The sequence below is a fragment of the Varanus komodoensis genome, unplaced genomic scaffold, assembly GCF_004798865.1.
Source record: "Varanus komodoensis strain SLA01 unplaced genomic scaffold, ASM479886v1 scaffold145, whole genome shotgun sequence".
Lineage (NCBI taxonomy): Eukaryota > Metazoa > Chordata > Lepidosauria > Squamata > Varanidae > Varanus > Varanus komodoensis.
In genome coordinates, this window is record NW_025335425.1 from 99786 (window position 1) to 119116 (window position 19331).

General features: G+C 45.0%; 1 protein-coding gene across 1 annotated transcript; it reads left to right on the forward strand.

The window, feature by feature from the left end:
* Window positions 1–1499: 1499 nt before the first annotated feature.
* On the forward strand, window positions 1500–11454 carry LOC123020221 (vomeronasal type-2 receptor 26-like). Its single transcript, XM_044423658.1, has 3 exons — window positions 1500–1661; window positions 2335–2563; window positions 10550–11454. The coding sequence occupies exons 1-3, from the start codon at window positions 1500–1502 to the stop codon at window positions 11452–11454; spliced, it is 1296 nt and encodes a 431-aa protein (XP_044279593.1).
* Window positions 11455–19331: the final 7877 nt, after the last annotated feature.

Below are 19331 nucleotides of genomic sequence, written 5' to 3' on the forward strand. Positions count from 1 at the left end.
GGAGGAACAAAGTACAGCACAGTTTTGGCTGCCCCAAATTCCCTCACTACAGAGGACATAATGGGTGCAGGGTAGAATGGCAAGTGTGCGCTGCAGAAGCTCAACCTGCGAGGCCAATTACAGAGCACATGACCAAAGGAGTCATTTGATCCTGCTTGCCTCCAAGGGACTGCAGCAGAGAATTCCCAGAAGAATTCTCAGACGCATGCCTTTCTCCAGATGGATCCTTGCACATGGGACTGAGGAAAGTGTTCAGGGAGTCGCAGAGGTGCTCCAGCCAGGTGGCTTTATAATTGTGGAAATCATAATTCATTACTGGTCTCCTTGCTAAACCTCCTGGGGTCCCTTCCCCCAACACCATCCTGAGCCCACTGATGCACACATCAGATTGCAGAGGTGTGTCTTGCATCCAGCCAAACAAGTGAAGGCACAGAATCAGCTCCCATCCTGTTCAGAGCTGGGGAGAGGTTGAGAGCTGGGGAGGAGGCCTCCATGCAGAGCACTTCTCATTTCCTTCTGCTGAAGACGTGGCTGGCTAGACTCCTCCTCAGCTTGGAAAGAAAATCATGCTTCTAAGTATTCCTCTAGTTGATTGAAAAGGTAGTGGAGAGTCCATATCAAGTGCCTACTAAGATGATGCTATTTCGCCTGCTGCTGTTGCTGCCCCAACAGGCCTCCTGCAAGATTCTGGAGGCCAAATGCCCCTGGAGCTGGGATCAGGATGAGCTGCAGCCACGAAATTTCTACCAGCCAGGAGACTATGTCTTCAGTGCTGGCCTCTCTTTGGCACATGGCCATTTTAGACCACACACTTTCAAGAAACCTGCCTCTCATGGAAAGCTTTGGTAAATCATTGATCTGGTTCCCATGATATTAAAAAAGGCTGTGGCAGCTGGGCAGCATGGCTTGCAGTGGCATGCAAAGCCAGACCATTTTCTTCCAGGTGGTTTCTTTCTCATGAATACCTTGCCAGCAAACTGAAGGACAGCAAGAGCCAGGGGAGAGTCCAGGGCAATGGGAGAGCACTGAGCCCCATAACATGTGCCCCCTTTCTTTCCTCTGTTCTACCGATCTCCTTCAGTGTGATTGGCTGCACAAGCTGGACTGGGTTGCCATGGGTTATGTCCCTGTGCAGCAGGTCTCTTGTAATGAGGAATGGATCTGCTCTTGGATGGGAAAGAGGCCCACTCACCCACTGGATTCCCACCAGCAAGTCTGCTGGAAATGGCAGCTGGGCTTCACATTGGGTTGGGACCAGGCTGAGCATGTGGAAGCCCAAGAAGTAGGATGCAAAGGTTAATGCAACCTCAAATGGCAAGGACTCATCAAATGGGATGAGAGGGGGACCCATTTCTTTTCTTTTTCACAGGATGGGATCCACCTCTTACTGGAACGTCCTCTCCTTAGTGTTTGCCATTCAGGAGGTCAACCAGAATCCCAGCCTCTTGCCCAACATCACCCTGGGCTACAACATCTACGACAGCCTTAATGATGCTAGAATGACTTCGGATGCAGCCATAGACCTGATCTCGACTACCCAGACCCATGTTCCCAATTACAAGTGTGGCAAGCAAAATGATTTGCTGGCTGTCTTTGAAGCATTAGACTCAGATAACTCCATCCAGCTTTCCAACATGCTGGGCATCTACAATATTCCACAGGTGCGGGATATGGGGGAAGCAATTGGAGGTGCCATGTAGAGAAAGCAAAGATTCTCCAAATACTTTTGATGCCTGATAGCCCTCCAAGGATAATAGACAATCCTAATCAATCCTGGGATGAAAAGGGTAACAGCCCCCTTTGACCTACAAGAGGAACCATAATGGTGGTCTTAGGACCAGATGGAGAGTGAAAAATTCTGCACTTCAGGACCAATCATATCATGGACATCAAGGCTGGTTTTCTTCTACTTCCCTTGTATTACAGAAGGGAAAGGAGGGCTCTGAAACTCCAGGAAGAAGTCCACGGCATCTCTGTTGAACCAACTCTATGAACCAACTCAGACACTTTGTGTCCAATCACCCCTATGAACCCATTCTACTCAGATTCATCCTAGGAACATTATTCTCCAGGGTGGAGAATGAGATGCTCAAGAGTCCAGGCAACTCATGGCATCCATTTTTCAGGGTTGAAAATTTATGACGATTAAACATTGGACTTTTCTGAAATTGTTAGCATTGCTTCCTTTTGAGTAATGATTCATGCAGATAACTAAAGGTTAAGTAATTTAGTTTCATGAGATAAAAAACATTGATATGGTGTCTAAGTGAAACAGTGCATCACTCTCCTCTTTTTTTTTTTTTTTTGCAGGTCACGTATGCTTTCACTTCTCAGGTCCTGAGAGATAAAAGCCACTCCCGTTCCTTCTACAGGATGGTCCCTGAAGAAGGCATCCAGTATCCAGGAATTGTCAAACTGCTGCTGCATTTCGGGTGGAGGATGGTGGGTCTCTTTTCAGTGGACACTGAGAATGGAGAAAAGTTCATGAGAACCCTGAAACCGGAGCTCCTCAGGAATGGGATATGTGTGACTTTTTCACACAGCATCTCACAAATGAAATCGGGTAATATTCTAATTGATGTGCCATCACTGGAGGAGCTGGTTGAAATCAGAGTCTTCATTTATTTTGCAGAGATCTATATGCTGTTCTATGCAATTGAAATTGTAGAAATGTCTATTGAAATGTTGATGAAACCTGTTAATGGGAAAGTCTGGATCACCACAACTTTGTCCAACTTTGCCTTTGATTTCATTTATACTGGCATACCTTTTGCACATGTGTATACATATTTTTCTTTCATTCCCCAAACAAGAAAAGGGATGAACTATGATGGTTTTGATGATTTTTATATCTCTATGGAGGAATTCATGAACAGAGCATTCAAGTGCTCTTATTCAAGACATGTGCTGTCAGTGAAAGTGTGGACAAGATGCAGAGAGAAGGAGAAACCCGAGGGACTGCCCCAAGTGGAAAAGGAGAGAACACTGTCTCTGGACAGCTTCTTTTCTTACAACACAGTCCAGGCTGTGGTTCGTGCCTTGAACTTGGCTGTTTCCTCCAGATCCAAGAGGAAGCAGATGGAAGTTGGAGGAAAGTTTGATGTGAACCATCTTCATCCATGGCAGGTATTTGCTTCCCTTTCTAGTTATCTTTGCTGAATATTCTGATAAATTAACATCCCTTCATGCCTTGCCACAGTGAAGGGGTAGCATAGTGCAATGAATCTATGAGCTATGACATGCAGGGGCACCCAAGACGGACAGGTCATAGCAGAGAGGTCTAAAAAAACATGATGCACAGGAGAAGGAAATGGCAACCCACTCCAGTATATTTGCCATGAAAACCCCATGGATGGTACCAAAAGGCAAAAAGATATGATGCTGGAAGATGAGCTGCTCAGGTTGGAAGGTGTCCAATATGCTACTGGGGAAGAACAGAGGGCTAGTACTAGTAGTGCCATAAAGAATAAAGTGACTGGGTCAAAGCTGAAAGGACACTCAGTTGTGGATGTATCTGGTGGTGAAAAGAAACTCTGATGCTGCAAAGATCTATAATCCATAGGAACCTGGAATGTAAGATCCATGAATCAAGGTAAGGTGGGTGTGGTGAAACATGACATGACAAGACTAAACTTCGACATCTTGGGAATCAAAGAACACAAACAGACAGGAATGGGTGAATTTAATTCAGATGACCATCAGGTATACTACTGCAGGCAAGAATCCCTCAGAAGAAATGGAGTAGTCTTCATAGTCAATAAAAGAGTAAGAAAAGCAGTACTGGGATACAATCTCCAAAATGACAGAATGATCTCAGTTCGAATCCAGGCAAACCATTCAACGTCACAGTAGTTCATGTCTATGCTCCAAGCACCAATGCCGAAGAGGCTGAAGTTGACCAGTTCTATGAAAATATACAAAACAAGGACCAACACCAAAAAAAAAAATAATGTCCTTATCATCATGGGAGATTGGAATGCTAAACTGGGAAGTCAAAAGATAACTGGAATAACAGGCAAGTTTGGCCTTGGAGTAAAAAATGAAACAGGGCAAAGGCTAGCAGAGTTATGTCGAGAGAACATTCTGTTCATAGAAAGCACTCTTTTCCAACAACTCAGGAGACAATTCTACACCTGGACATCACCAGATGGTCAACACAGAAATCAGATTGATTATGTGCTCTGAAGCCAAAGATGGAGAAGCTCTATCCAGTCAGTAAAAACAATTGAGGCAGTGACACCTGAAGGGATGTTAATTAATTGGAATATACAGCAAAGATAACTAGAAGGGGAGCAAATACCTGCCATGGATGAAGATGGTTCACATCAAGCTTTCTTCCAACTTCCATCTGCTTCCTCTTGGATCTGGAGGAAACAGCCATGTTCAAGGCACAAACCACACCCCGGACCCAAAGAAAAAGAAATTCAAGAAAGCAAAATGGCTGTCTGAGGAAGCTTTACAAATAGCTGAGGAAAGACGGAAAGTAAAAAGAAAGGGAGAAAGGGAAAGTTATACCCAATTAAATGCAGAATTCCAGAGAATAGCTAGAAGAGCTAAGAAGGCCTTCTTAAATGAACAGCGTAAAGAAATAGAGGAAGGCAATAGAATGGGAATGATCTCATCAAGAAATTTGGAGATATAAAGGGAACATGTCTTGCAAAGATGGGCACCATAAAAGACAAAATTGGCAATGATCTAGCAGAGGCAGAGATTTAAAAGAGGTGGAAAAATTACACAGAAACACTTTACAATAAATATTTTGATGTCCCTGATAACCACGATGGAGTGGTCGCTGACCTCAAGCCAGACATCCTGGAATGTGAAGTCAAAAGGGCCGTTGGAAGTCTGAGCAACAACAAAGCTAGTGGAGGTGACAGTATTCCAGCTGAGTTATTCAAAATCCTAAAAGACAATGTAGTTAAAATGCTGCACTCAATATGTCAGCAAATTTGGAAAATTCAACAGTGGCCACTGGATTGGAAAAGGTCATCTTACATTCCAATCCCAAAGAAGGGCAATGCCAAAGAAGTTCAAACACACTGTACAATTGCACTCTTTTCTCACACTAGCAACATTATGCTCAAAATTCTACAAGCTAAGCTCTAGCAGTATGTGGACTGAGAACTACCAGAAGTATAGGCAGTGTTTGAAAGAAGCAGAGGAACTGGAGTTCAAATTGCCAACATATGCTGGATCATGGAGAAAGCTAGGGAGTTCCAGGAAACCATCTACTTTTGCTTCAATGATTATGCTAAAGCCTTTGATTTTGTGGATCATAACAAATTGGGGCAAGTTCTTAAAGAGATGGGAGTACCGGACCATCTTATTTTTCTCTTGAGAAACCTATATGTGGGTCAAGAAGCAACAGTGAGATCTGAACATGGAACCACTGAAGGCTCAAAATTGAGAAAGGAGTTTGGCAAGGCTGTATATTATGGTCCTGCCTATTTAACTTAAATGCAGAGCACATCATGAGAAAGGTGGGGCTAGATGAATGCTGGGAATGATCGATGGGAAAAGGAGAAAAGGAAAGCTGAGGTTGAGGTGGCTGGCTGGCTGGTCACTGGAGAGGTGTTTGTGGGCTTTGGTGTACTCCGGGGGATGGCGGAAGACAGGAGAACCTGGAGGAATATTGTCTGTGGGGTCATAAAGAGTCAGGCACGACTTTGTGACTGAACATGTACATTCGTAGGAAAAAGGCAGGATATAAATCAATCAATCAATCAATGACCATGACCATGACCTGATTAATTGAGCAATTCAAAAATCATAGCCTTGAATTTAGAATTTTAGAAATTGAGATGAGATTTTCTATATGCATAGGGCAACTGGAATACCCTCATTGCTGGCTCCTGTTTTTGTCCCTTCACCTGATATTCTGGGATGGAGTCCATCTAGTCCTGGTCCCTTGATTTCTTTCAAGCCATCCTGAAACAGGAAGATCTTACGGGTCCTTGCTCTCAGATTTTTTGGGATAACAATACTTGGGCTTGCTGATTTGTCTGGGGTGAGAACACAATCTGTGTTTAATATCCTGTGCCTCATTGAGCACAAGCTACACTTAGTTGAGTCTGGATTTCTGATACCAGAAAACATATTGGATCCTCACTTAACTGTGCAGTGGATGGTGCCCCAACTGATCATGGACCTTCCATACAAGCAAGCAAGCTCCCAGAGAAAGAGCAGAAAAGGAGAGTTTGGCAGTGGAGGTGTAGTGGAAGAGGAGAGCGAGGCAGGGGACTCTGCTGGTCACCTTCTGGGAAGAGAGGAGGAAGCGCATAATGTCACATCTTGAAGACCAAGTTTGAAGGCAGAGCAGTGGAGCTGCAACAGCTAAGTGTAATACAGGGCAGAAGAGCAACAGGGGGCTGTGGCCAAAGAAAAGAGTCCTGAGAAAAGGGGAAATGAGGAGGGAACTTCTTGGAAAAGGGGGATAGTCAGGAGCGAAGGAACTAGAAGAAAGCAAAGAAACCATGTGACTTCTTTCAGCTCCCCAAGAATCAGAATCGCAGACAATATGTAAACAATAGGGAAGCTCTAGTGGACAAAGCAGCAACTACAGGAAACCTGGGGTAAGGTGACTACACCATACAAGACTTCTTCCAGAAGGAACGTCAAACCCTGGTTTTTGGAAAGCTGGTTTTGAGAAACTCGGGGAAATCGACTTATAAAGGAAGAGGAAAGAAGGGCAGGCTACAAAAGAAGAATATGGGCGGGCAGTTGAGAATTGCAGGGATGGGATCAGGAAGGCTAAAGTGGAGAATGCATGGAAGCTAATGTGGGATGCTAAACGCCTCAAAAAGCCTTCTCCAGGTATGTCCAGTGGTTCAGGAATTCCCTGCTGATGGCAAACTGATGACAGAGGACAAAGGAAGTCCAAAGGTCCAGTTCTTTCTTTGACTCTGTCCTCTCCCAAAACAGGAATAAGGAACTCCCTGAGGAAGGGAGGGGCAAGCAGAAGGAACATGATGGGGGCTCAAGCCGGAAAGGCTACGGGTCAAAGATCTTCTACTCATAATGAAAGAGTCAGTCTCTAGACCCTGATTCATTTAACTTCATTTAAAAGTAAGAAAGGAGCTGGCAGAAGAAGTCTTGGAACAATGTTCTTACTTTATTTGAGTAATCCTGGAGGATGGTAGAAGTGCCAGATGGCTGCAGAAGTCCTAATTTTGACTTCATCTTGAAGAAGGGAAAGAAATAGTCCTCTTGGAACTACAGACCAGTCAATCTAAGTTCAGTTTTTGGGAAAATCTGGAGCAGATTATAATGCTGTTGATCTTCAGACATCTTGAAAACAATGCAGTGATGCCAAGAAACCAAAATGGAAATGTCAGGAAGAAAACCTGCCAGTTGAATCAGATTTCACTTTAGATTAGGTAATTTCGGTGGACTGTGGAAATGCCTGGGATCTCATGGATGTGGATTTCAGCAAAGCAAATTGCAAATCAGACCATGGACTTCCAGGAATGAAATCAGAAATGTGTCCATGACAATCATTATACCAAGCCACATTAAAGTGGAACCAGTTCTTAGCAAAAATTGGAGTATAAAATGTGTCCTGTCAAATGCTTGTGCTTTCTGTGTTGTTCCAGCTCCACCCTTTCCTGAGAGACCCCCAGTTTCACAATCAATCTACTGATGGGATGTATTTAGATGAGAACGGAGACCTGGCAGCCAACTTGGACCTTGTGAATTGGATAAAGTTTCTCAACAAGTCTATTGTAAGAGTGAAAGTTGGGAGTCTAGAAAGACGAGGGTTGCCTGGCCTCAAGTTCACTATTCAGCAAGGTCCTGTTGTGTGGCCCACATGGCAAGATCAGGTGAAGAAAACCATCCACTTCATTTCATTGTTTTAATTCCCCATCCCATAACATTCTGGCTATTCTGACATGAAGATGGTGTATTGAATATAGGTGATGCACCTAATTTGCAGGGAATGCTGAGCTGCTCCAGCCTCACAGGGTCACAAGGTGGGCTTTTGTTGCAGAATCCACTGAAATTATGGAGGTCCTCTTCTCTCCTTCCTTTCCAGCTCTGTCTCCCCAATCCACACTTTCATCAGCCCCAATTCATCTCCCTTGATACTTCTCTCTTGCTCAGCCAATGCCCCTGTCCAGGTGTGTGGAGAGCTGCCGCCCAGGATCCTTCAAGGTTGCTCGGGAAGGGGAACCTGTTTGCTGCTATGACTGCCTTCCCTGCCCAGAAGGAACCATCTCCACAGAGGAAGGTGGGTGAGAATGGAGGAAAAGGCAGTGTTACTGGGAGGGAAATATCCATCCAAGGTATGGGTTGCATTTGAGGGTGCAAAACCATTCTGCAAGAATTTAGGATGGGATTGTTGTTTCTGCAGTATTAGAGCAGAAAATCATGTTTGGGGTGTGGTTCACTCAAAGCCATGTCCTCCTTGGCCTTCTGTCCACTCCAGGTGTGTTAACACCTGATGCCAAACCTACCCTGCAGTCCTTCCACTCCTCTTTCACAGCAACGGACAGCTCCCTGTGCAGCTCCCCCAAGGAATATTCATAGAAATTGATTCATGGATGGGATCTGGGCCACATGGAAAAATGAGTCACCGGCAGGGAACATGGGGCTTACTAGCTTTCTGCCTTGCAGAACAACTGTTTCTAAGGGGATGGGCTTGGAAGGTGGAAGGATGGTTTATGGAGTGCAGCTGAAGACAGTGGAATGAAACTCTCTGTGGAAGAAAGAGGATTGAGCCAGGATTGGAGAAAGGTGGTGGCAGACAGATCTCAAGTTTTGATCGGTAGACTTTGGTGGGAATTTTACTCCTGTGGAGGGGTGCAGCAGAGATTCTTGGTAATTCTTGTCCCTTGATTCATACACAATATCCTGGACCCATGAGGGGAAAAAACAGGTTCTGTGTCTGACACACCAAATGAACACGGCTTAAACTACCACCTCATGGAAAGCCAAAGATTGGCAGGTGACTTGATTCCCTGGACTGAATCACCTTAGGAGAAGCAGTGACTAGGGGTTTACATACTGTGAAAACTGAAATGGAAAACTCCCAAGTCATTAAGGAATGGTGCAAACCTGGTCATATTTTATAGCGGCTTTAGTGTGGTCATTGCTAAACCATTTCACAAGGGAGTCTAAAGATGAATGCTGGAGAATGTCACCTTCCACGTGGGTTTCTTGGTGAGGCAACAAATGGCCATGGATCGGCCCCATCAGACTGCATGGCCTCCCTGCACTTCCAGGCATAAAACAGTCCTCAGTGCTTCATCCACATATGGTCACCCTACTGCATTGGGAGGAGTGAGGGATGCACTGCCGGCCAGGGTTATACATTTTCTAAAGTTTGAGCTTTCACATGATGGCTAAAAGGAATATACCACGACACATGCTAGTCCACTTTGAAAAGTGCTTCCATGTTGCTGGCTAACATAATTTATGTGAGGAAATTTCTTGACTTTGAAGAAGGAAGTGGCCCAGCAAGTTCATGACCTGAAGGAAAGCAAAATCTGTTGCCAATCACACCACAATGATGCCATTACTACTGCTACCAATGATTGTAATAGTAATAATAATAACAATACTGAAGCTCAGTCCAGACAAGATGGAGGTCCTATTGGTAGGCAGTTCGGGCTTGGGGTGGAGGACCTGGACATTGTCCAGCTTGGGAGTGCTCCTCGACCCAGAGCTGACTTTGGAAGCTCAAGTGTCGGCAGTAGCGAGGAGCGCTTTCCATCAGCTTCGGCTAATCCATCAGTTGCATCCCTACCAGGAAGACAACTGCCTAGCGACAGTGATGCATGCATTTGTTACTTCCCAATTAGACTTCTGTAACACGCTCTATGTGGGGCTGCCCTTGAAGATGATCTGGATACTTCAGATGGTGCAAAACAGAGTTGCCAGGTTGCTGACAGGGACTGGGCATTGTTCTCACATAACCTCAGTCCTTCATCAGCTTCACTGGCTCCCCATCGAAGTCCAGGCCCAATTCAAGGTGCTGGTCATTACCTATAAAGCACTAAACGGCTTGGAACTTGGTTATCTAAAGGAGCACCTGCATCCATACTTGCCCTCCCACTCCCTAAGATCGGCGGCAGAGGCCCTTCTCCAGGAAGATATTAGGAGGGTGAGTACCGGAGGAGGGTCTTCTCTGCGGTGGCGCCCCACTTATGGAATGCACTCCCCAGAGAGGTCACCTGGCGCCATCGTTATTTGTTTTCCGGCGCCAGGCCAAGACCTTTTCATTTAAATGTTATTTTAATTGATTGTTAATTTACTGATTGATTTTAACCTATTGCCTGGATGTTTCCAGTTTTTATGCATTTGTATTGTTATTTATTTGCTGGAAGTCGACCCGAGGCTCATGCAAATGGGGCGGCATACAAGATTCCCAAACAAACAAACAAACAAACAAAATACTGAATTGCACTGAATTAGTCAATTAATGAATAATAACAAGAACAATAATTACGAGTACTGAAGTAGGAATTAATGCATAATAACAAAAATAATGAATTGTACAAAGCAGGGACTGCTACAGATGTCAGGGTGCTGTTCCTTTCACTTCCAACAGATGCTGAACTTTGCCTGAAGTGTCCAGAAGACCAGCATCCAACCCAGGCCAGGGATCAGTGCATCACCAAGGCCGTCACCTTCCTCTCCTATGAAGAATATTTGGGGACCTTCCTTACTTTCTTGGCCTTACTTTTCTCGATAACCACAGTAAGCATTCTGGGAATCTTCAGAAAATTTCAAGAAACACCAGTAGTCAAGGCCAACAACCGAGACCTCTCCTACATCCTTCTTGTCTCCCTCTTGCTTTGCTTTTCATCCTCTTTCCTCTTCATTGGTCAGCCAAGAAGCATCACCTGCCTCCTCCGACAAACAGCCTTCAGCATCATCTTTACAGTAGCCATCTCCTCCCTCCTGGCCAAAACCATCACCGTGGTGCTGGCCTTCCTTGCCACCAAGCCAGGGAACTGGGCAAGGAACTGGTTGGGGAGGAGTTTGGCCAACTCCATTGTCATTTTGTGTTCCAGTGTTCAAGTTGTCCTCTCCACCATCTGGCTGGGGACATCGCCTCCCTTTTCTGACTCTGACAAGCACTCCCAGGCTGGACACATCATCCTGCAGTGTAATGAAGGCTCTGTGGCCATGTTCTATGCTGCCCTCGGCTACATGGGCTTGCTTGCTGCCATCTGCTTCACGGTGGCCTTCCTGGCCAGGAAGCTGCCTGGGGCCTTCAATGAAGCCAGGCTGATCACCTTCAGCATGCTAGTCTTCTGCAGTGTCTGGGTGTCCTTCGTGCCCACCTACCTGAGCACCAGGGGCAAGTACATGGTGGCTGTGCAGGTCTTCTCCATCTTGACCTCCAGTGCTGGGCTTCTGGGCTGCATCTTCCTCCCCAAGTGCTACATTATTTTAGTGAGGCCTCACCTGAACACCAAGGAGTATCTTATGTCGAAAAACAAAACATAATTTGCATTGCTATTGTTTGTCAGAAGTTCAAGGATTCTGACAATGGTGAAATCCTCACAAATCCATTTTGTGTACATGGGCAATATACAATTAAGTAAATAAATACATAAATAAATAAAATTATTTTGCAGTTTTCAGGACAAACAAAAGAGCATCCCTTTCAACCATGGGGAAGCAGCAAGTGAGATATATTTTCACTGTAATCTCATTAGAGATCTTTGTGTTTTATATTTTCTTGTTTCTACTAACAGTTTCTGATTTCAGTGTTCGATATCTCCATGCAATGTTTTGAAGTGTCACCAGACATATTTGATTTGCTTCTCAAACTTTTAAACAGTTTCTTCTGCGCCAGGAGAAATTTTGTTATGAGCAATGTGGGGGGTTAAATTTCCCTTCCCAAATCTTTTTGGACCTGAATTCAGGTCCAAATTCAGGCACAATTCTACCCAGTGTCCAATCAATTGTGCTACCTTCATAATTTTGTTGTGAAAAGGGACAGCACAAGGAGCATTGAGAACATTTTCTTTAAGAGTCATGAACAAAATTAAGAAATCGTCCATCCACGCATCCTAAGATGTTTATCTTAACCACACTCAACCACACTCTGGAAACATGGCACTCAGATGCCAAAGGAGGACAAAGCAGTCTCTGGCTTCCAGTTCTTCCTGCATCCATCTCCCCCAGCCTCCCTTTTGCTCCTGCCCTGTTGAGCAAGCTGCCTCATCCTGAGCAGGGCAGGTACCTGAAAGAGGAATTTTGCATATCCCACTGAGCTGTTAATGGAATGAGAAACAGCATAGATGGAAAGGCAGTTGTGGAAAAGGAAAAGGAAAAAGGAAGAGAGGGAGGGAGGGAATCTAATTTCTAAGGAAATTTGTGATACGTCATTTAGAATGGAAAAAAGCAGAGCAGCCCGTGGATGGAGGGATTTTGCACCCCCAAAGAGAACTCAATGGAGGGGGAAACTGCATTAATGTAAAGGCAGGTGTGGAAAAGAAAAAGGGATGGAGGGAGGGAGAGAGAGAAGAATAAAGCTTTTAGGAAGAAATGGGGCACATCACTTACAATAGAAGAAAATGAAATGTGTGCCAAAGAGAAGAAATATAGCCACCTTAAATGAATGAATGCATTGAAAAACCAGTTTTGTTTTTTATGGGAAGACATTTAATAGAGTTCACTTTCTGTGGTACTTGTCTTTTACAATTTCATGAAGTTTTTGGGGTGGGGGGCAGCTTACACAGTGAATAAACAAGAACTGAAATGGTGGAAAATCATGAGCCAGTGCCTTTTTAAGAGATATTCCCAAAGTCTCAGGGACCATCAGCAAGTGTGTGTATTGAAAAAGAACAGATTTTAAGGACTACAATTGAGGGATGAGAGAGTCTGAGCCAAGTGTTAAAACAGAGTCCTCACACACGAGTGAGCAACTGAAGGTGAACACCTGAGGGCTGCTAGTCCTGGGACTGAGATGTTTTAAAGAAGGCTCCCTTTGGTTCCTCTCCACTTGAGGACTGGGGGATGGCCTATGGAGCACCAAGCTGTAATATGTTTAGAAGAGGAAATCTGAGGAATGCCAGGCCCATCAGTTTAACATCTGTTCTGGAAAATTGCCTGAAAGCATTCTTAAAGAGCCAATCAGCAAGCACACAGAAGGACTAGCAATGCTGAAAATAAAATCATTAGAGCTTCTGCAAAAGGAAATCTCTCTAACCTCTTAGACCTCTTTGGCAGTGTCCACAAATACATGATGGGGGAAATCCGATAGACATTGTTTACATGAAATACAGCCTGACTTTTGAATGAGTCACCCACCAAAGTCTTCTGGGCACATGTAGCAGCCATGAGATAAAAGGCACGCGTTGTTGAGAAAGACCAAATAAATCCTCAGATCAGACAGTGGGTGGTCACTGAATGAAGGGATTCTTCCAGATTTCCTGACAACCTCTGAATTCTGGCCAGTGTATTGGTGGCCAAGTCACAACTCTGCAGGGCCTCCCTGCATTGCTCAGTTTAGTGCCCTAGAAAGGCTTCCCAGGTGGGCCTATGGGGACAATCCAGACTGGAGAAACTGTCACTTCCAAACCCCTGCGCAATCCAGCCATCCTGTTGTGCAAGGAATGAAATGTGCAACCCTTCTTTTCCCCTCACCTCTTAGTTAATTGTCCGGATATTTCCTGGGCATGCAGTGATTGTGCCGCCCAGAAGCCCCTTGTGTTTGATCTTCCCCCTCACCTCTTCTCCCTAGAACTGCTTTCCTTTTGCCTGGATGCCAAAGTTTGGGGGTGAGGGCTGTGAGCATCCCCACAAGGTTTCAGTGCTGGTTCCCCCAAGCCCCCTTCAAGTTCGTTCGTTCGTTCATTCATTCATTCGTTCATTCATTCATTTTAGTGAGTCTTTTTGGAGAAGCATGCTTAGTGTATTTGACTGTTGTCAGCTTGACCTTTCCCTTCATAGAATCAAGGAATGGTAGAGTTGGAATGAGCTGCAAGTCCATGGGGTCCAACCTTCAGCTATTGCAGGACGCTCAATCACACCATCCCATTCAGATGGCTGTGCAGATGCTTTTGGAATGTCTCCACTGAGGGCGAGCCCGCAACTTCCCCAAGGAAGCTCACAACTTGCTCTTGCCCATAGCCTCCAAAACTCCTGACTGCCTTTCTATAAATACAGAGTATAAGGTCTTCTTTTATTTCTGGGATGCCCACAAAGTGTGGCTGCTGGGCTCATTCCTACAGTGGTTTCACTGCTCCCAGTGATCCAAGTGGACTTGCCTTTCCACCATCTGTGCTGCCAGCAAGACATTTCCCCTCACTCTGAGCATCTTCCTGGGCTCTGGAGCCAAAGGTATCCTTCCTCTTTCCGGATTTGCTTCTAGCCTTGCTTCCCCTTCCCCTTCAGACAGCTATGGAGAATGCAGGAGAGGAACAGTGGTGGTGGTGCTGGTGAAGCAGCTCCCAAAGGGGTCCATGGGATTCCTAATGGAAAGGGGTGTGGTAGAGAGACAGAACCTTCCCAAGAAAGAACTCTGACTTGTGGCAGACCTGATCCAGTGTGCAACCCTACAGGAATGCATGTTGGGATGAAAGGGCCAAGAATGCCCAGGATGCTCCAGACAGTAACACTACCTTGGCATGCTCCAAGCTGTTCACTTTCTTTTTATCTAAACGTGCATCGGATTGCCCCTTAGGAACTGAAGTTTACAAGTATTTTTAATACAACCAAATGGGGAAGGATCATTAGGAGAACCAAGCCCACCACCAAACTATTTCAGTCCTACCACCTGTGGAGTCCTCCCCGAAGTTCATTGTGCTCTGAGCTCTGGTGAATGGAGCAGTGGCAACAGACATCCATGGTGCCTTCCAGGGAAATCATGCACACCTTTTCTTATATAGCAACCACATTCTCATAGAAGACATGTGGCCAGGACTTCTGGCAGGAGCATTGTCCGCTTATTGAGGAACACCATCCAGCTTCTTGTACTAATTTGGCTGCAGCACATTCTTCCCTTGTCTCATGTTGAAGGAAAGTCAAAAGTGGAAGATGAGGATGTAGACCAAATAGGGCTGTCAAGAACACTACATTTTGGAGGACCTTCATTTGTAGGGTTGTCAGAAGACAGACACCTGTTCCTGACAGAAAAGGGCCACCTGGCCCATCTGTAATCCCACCTGAACTTTATTCCATAGAATTCCTCTGGAAGTCACATCATCAGCATTATTTGGAATATTCAAGAATGGTTATTTTCATCATTCCTCACAAGATGTTATGTTCAACTTCCATGGTTGCCTTTCTTTGTTTCAGTCCTTTCTACCAGAAATGTAGCAAGAAAGAGGAAACATCAGTCGAGGGACCAAATAGATGCACCCTGACAGCCTGAGCATTGCCCGGTTGAAGCATGTCGGGGCAGCTTCTAACTACAGCTGCCTTTGCTCCTACTGCTAGAAATCACCTGTTGTTACTTTTGCTGTTGTTGCTGATGAGGCAGGAAGAGTTTGTAAAAGATGGATTTGTATGTATAAATCATGCACAGAAGTCATCCTGCTAGACTGACGCTTAGAGCACAGCCAAGGCAATGGACAAATACAAACAAAATGCATTTAGGTTGTCCAAAAAGTTCCCTTGATTTTGTATTGCAGAACACGGAAAGGAAAAGCAAGTGCTGGGAACCTGTGCAGGCTCCCTTTGAGGGATGCCTTTCCAAACCTGGAGGAGGGACATGGCTACTCATTCATTTCTCCAGCTGTACCTGCCCACTGGTCCATGGCCATGTTCCAGAATAATTCAGCTTCACCATTCACTGCAACTCACTCAGCAAGGAAAGGCTTCTCCCACCACATTTGGTGGTGGGATTAAAAGTTCTCCAGCATTTCTGAATGAAAGGCAAACAGGGAGCCAGTGTTGGCCATGGGACTCCCTCTTTCCTTTCCAGCCTTCCTGCCTTGCCCAGCTTCTCTTCTGCATTTGGGGAGAGCTTCTTTGTCCATACACTGGGGATAAACTGTTCTTTTTCTAGGAAAGTGTAACCTTGTCATCTGTTCTTTCTTCATCTCTTTCCCACAGTTTCCTAGACATTTATGCAGTTTCCCTTCCATGGTCCGCTCTGTGGAAGAGAAAGTTCTCCTTTCTTCATGTGCTGCTCTGCTGAAATTGTGGTGACTCTCAAGGCAAGGAAGGAGAAAGGCAGGCTAAGCTGACTGCACTAGACAAAAAGAGAAGAAGGACCCTTTGGGAGGTGGTGGCTCTGGCAGTGAAGGTGCTTCCTGTAGGGTTTTGCACTACTTTGAAGGAGTTCACTTGCAAGCAAGGGAGGTTCTGAAATAGGGGGTTCCATGTGCCAAGCATTTAAGAATGTGACCAAAAAAAAAGTGTTGATTAACCTTGTGGCTCTTCCTCCTCACAACAAAATTTTAAAAAGGAGTACAAATAATTAAACATTAGGAAGGGTGCTTAGCCCAGAATTCAAGCCCGGGTAGATTTTGGAAGGAAATTTGAGCTCCTAGCATTGCTCATGGCAACATTTCCCTGGGGTAGAAAAAACTTTAACAAATGAGAAAATGCACTCCAGTTTCCCCCTCAACTTCTTGTCAAATTTTAGCTAAAAAAATTAAAGAGGGAAGCTTGCCTGAAGCTTCCCCATGTTTGATAAGGATCCTCTTTTTAACCAGGAACTGAAAATTGCAAAAACAAATATTTAATTGTATATTTGTTGAATATCAATACTGCCCAAATACCAAAAATGGGTCTCTCAGCTGTTCAGAAATGTAGAATTTGGAGCTGTTGATGAAAAAGACTACAATTTACTCTTTGTTTTTCATCATGAGATGCTCCTTGGTATTCAGATCAGGCCTCACTAGAATGATGTAGCACTTAGGAGGAAGATGCAGCCCAGCAGACCAGCAGAGAACATGATCACAGAGCCTTCATTGCACTGCAGGATGATCTGCCCAGGCTGGGAATGCATGTCAGAGTCAGGAAAGCGGGGAGATGTCCCCAGCCAGATGGTGGAGAGAACGACTTGGACACTTGAGCAGGAGATGACAATGGAATAAGCAAGACCTGTCCCTAAACAGTTATTTGCCCTGTTTCCTGGCTTGGTGGCCAGGAAGGCCAGCACCACTGTGATTGTTTTGGCCAGGAGGGAAGAGATGGCCACTGAGAAGATGATGCTGAAGGCCGTTTGTCGGAGGAGGCAGGTGACATTTCTTGACTGGCCAATGAAAAGGAAAGGGCTGGTTGAGCAAAACAAGAGGGAGATAAGGAGTATGTAGGAGAGGTCCCAGTTGTTGGCCATGACTACTGGGGTTTCCTGGAATTTCCTGAAGATTCCCAGTATGGTTCCTGTGGCTATGGATAAAAGGAGAGCCAAGCAACTGAGGAACATCCCCAGATATTCTGCATAGGACAGGAAGGTGATGACCCTGGGGATGCAGTGATCCCGGGCCGTGTTTAGATGCTGTTCTTCTGGACACTTCATGCAATGATCTGCATCTGAAAAGAGAAACAGAGAAACACGGCCCTTATAGCCTGAGCAGTCCCTGTTCTTTCTATTCCATTCCCTTTTCCCTTTCCCCAACTGGACCATCAATTTGAGCATCCACCTCTGACCCTCCGTCTAACATGGGAATGGGGAATCTCTACTCAGAAGGGCTTGTAGAGTTTGGCATGTCTTGATTTTGAAATGGGAAAATAGTTAATTGGGTTCCCTTTCGGTGGTATCTTTCTCTTTTAGAGCTACATGCTGTTTTCAGGGTTGCGGGGGCTGCTTACTCAGTGAATAATCAGAAAAAAGGGCTAGAAAAACATGCCTGAAGATCTTTTGAAAGAGAAATTTCCAAGGCCTTAAGACTATCACAAGCTCTGTGCACCAAAAAGAGAATTGATTCTACAACCCTATTATCTTCAATTGAGGAAAGAGAGAGTCCCAGCCAAATTTTCAACAGTGAAAGATCTAAGGCTGCTACTCCTGGCTTTGAGGGAGATTTAAGGAAGCATCTCCATACTCCCCTGGAGGACTGGCCAATGGCCAATGTATCACACATTTTCAAAAGGGGAAGGAGTGCAAAGGAGGGAAGAGCAGATCAGTCAGTTAAAATTAAGTTCCGAGCAAATCACTTGAAAGCATTCTTGAATAGCCAATCAAAAGTACATTGAAGAGCTAGCAATGCTGAAAAAGATTCAACAGGTCTTCTGCAAAAGGAAAGCTCTCTAATGTGTTAGACTTCTTTGATGCTGTCTACAAACATATGAGGAAGGCCAATCTGGTAGACCTTCTTTACATGAACTTCCACATGACTTTTTCCAGTGTACCGTCCTGTGCTGAGGGAATTCTTGTGGCTATTCTCAGATTGTGCCCAGCAGCCATATCCCTCCACACATCCAGTCCTTGACCTGTCAGTGGAAGAAGATTGTTGCTGGGATTGTATCTCATTGAATGTGGGAATTGCTTTCAGGACATGGATTAACCATTTCCAACATCCCTTAGCAAAACGAAAATGCCTTCATAGCTGAGCCAAAGTCTCTGAGCAACGGAAGCAGCAATAGTCACCCTTTGCTGATGGAACCAGGCCACCTGGCCAATCTGTGCCACACCTGAACTTTCTTGCACATAATTCCTCTGGAAGTCACATCATATTGGAGCTGAGGAATATTTAAGAATTTTTATTTTCATTCATCCTCTGAAGGCGTGATGGTCATGTTCTAGGTTGCCTTTGTTTCTTTCTTCCTTTTAATGGAATCTTCGCAAGTAAGAGAGAGCGGCAGAGTTGCACAGTGACTCATGCTCAACTTCCAGCATGCCAGGGGCAGCTTCTCACCATATTCACTCTTTCTTCTGAGGCTAGAAGTAACTTCTGTTGTTGCTGATGTTATTCCTAAATTGATCAGAATGAGGGGCCAAGGTTGTAAAAGAAGGATTTGCAGGGAAAACCTTCACAAGTCATGCATAGAAGAAACACTGCTGCACTGACAACACACAGCAAGGGCAATGCACAAATTTGCAGAAAATACATTTAGCTCTTCAAAAAGGTTCCAAGCCTGGAGGGAGATGCCTACTCATTTCTTCTCAAGCGAAAGACCCCTTTGGGCAGGTGGAGGGCTCTGGCATAGCTGCTGCTATCTGTAGGGCTGTCCTTTGAAGGTGTTTGCTTGCAAGCAAGAGAGGGGTTACAATTGGGGGTACTGCAGCCCTCCCACACTGACCTCCATGTGCCACATTTTTTGGGTGGGCAGACTGGTAAATTTCCAAATGAGAGTGAAGGGACAATTTTCTTCATCTGAACATGTGACCACAAAGAGGGGTGGGGAGAGTTCTGAATTAACAAAGTGGCTGTTCATCTTTACAACAAAATTATAAAGGGAAGTACAATTAATTTAGAATC

Excerpts from the sequence above, each read along its gene's own strand:
- LOC123020221 (XM_044423658.1), top strand. The coding sequence starts at position 1,500 with ATGACTTCGGATGCAGCCATAGACCTGATCTCGACTACCCAGACCCAT. Across the intron at positions 1,662-2,334 it reads GCATCTACAATATTCCACAG|GTCCTGAGAGATAAAAGCCA; the intron begins GTGCGGGATATG and ends TTCACTTCTCAG. Across the intron at positions 2,564-10,549 it reads CATCTCACAAATGAAATCGG|ATGCTGAACTTTGCCTGAAG; the intron begins GTAATATTCTAA and ends CACTTCCAACAG.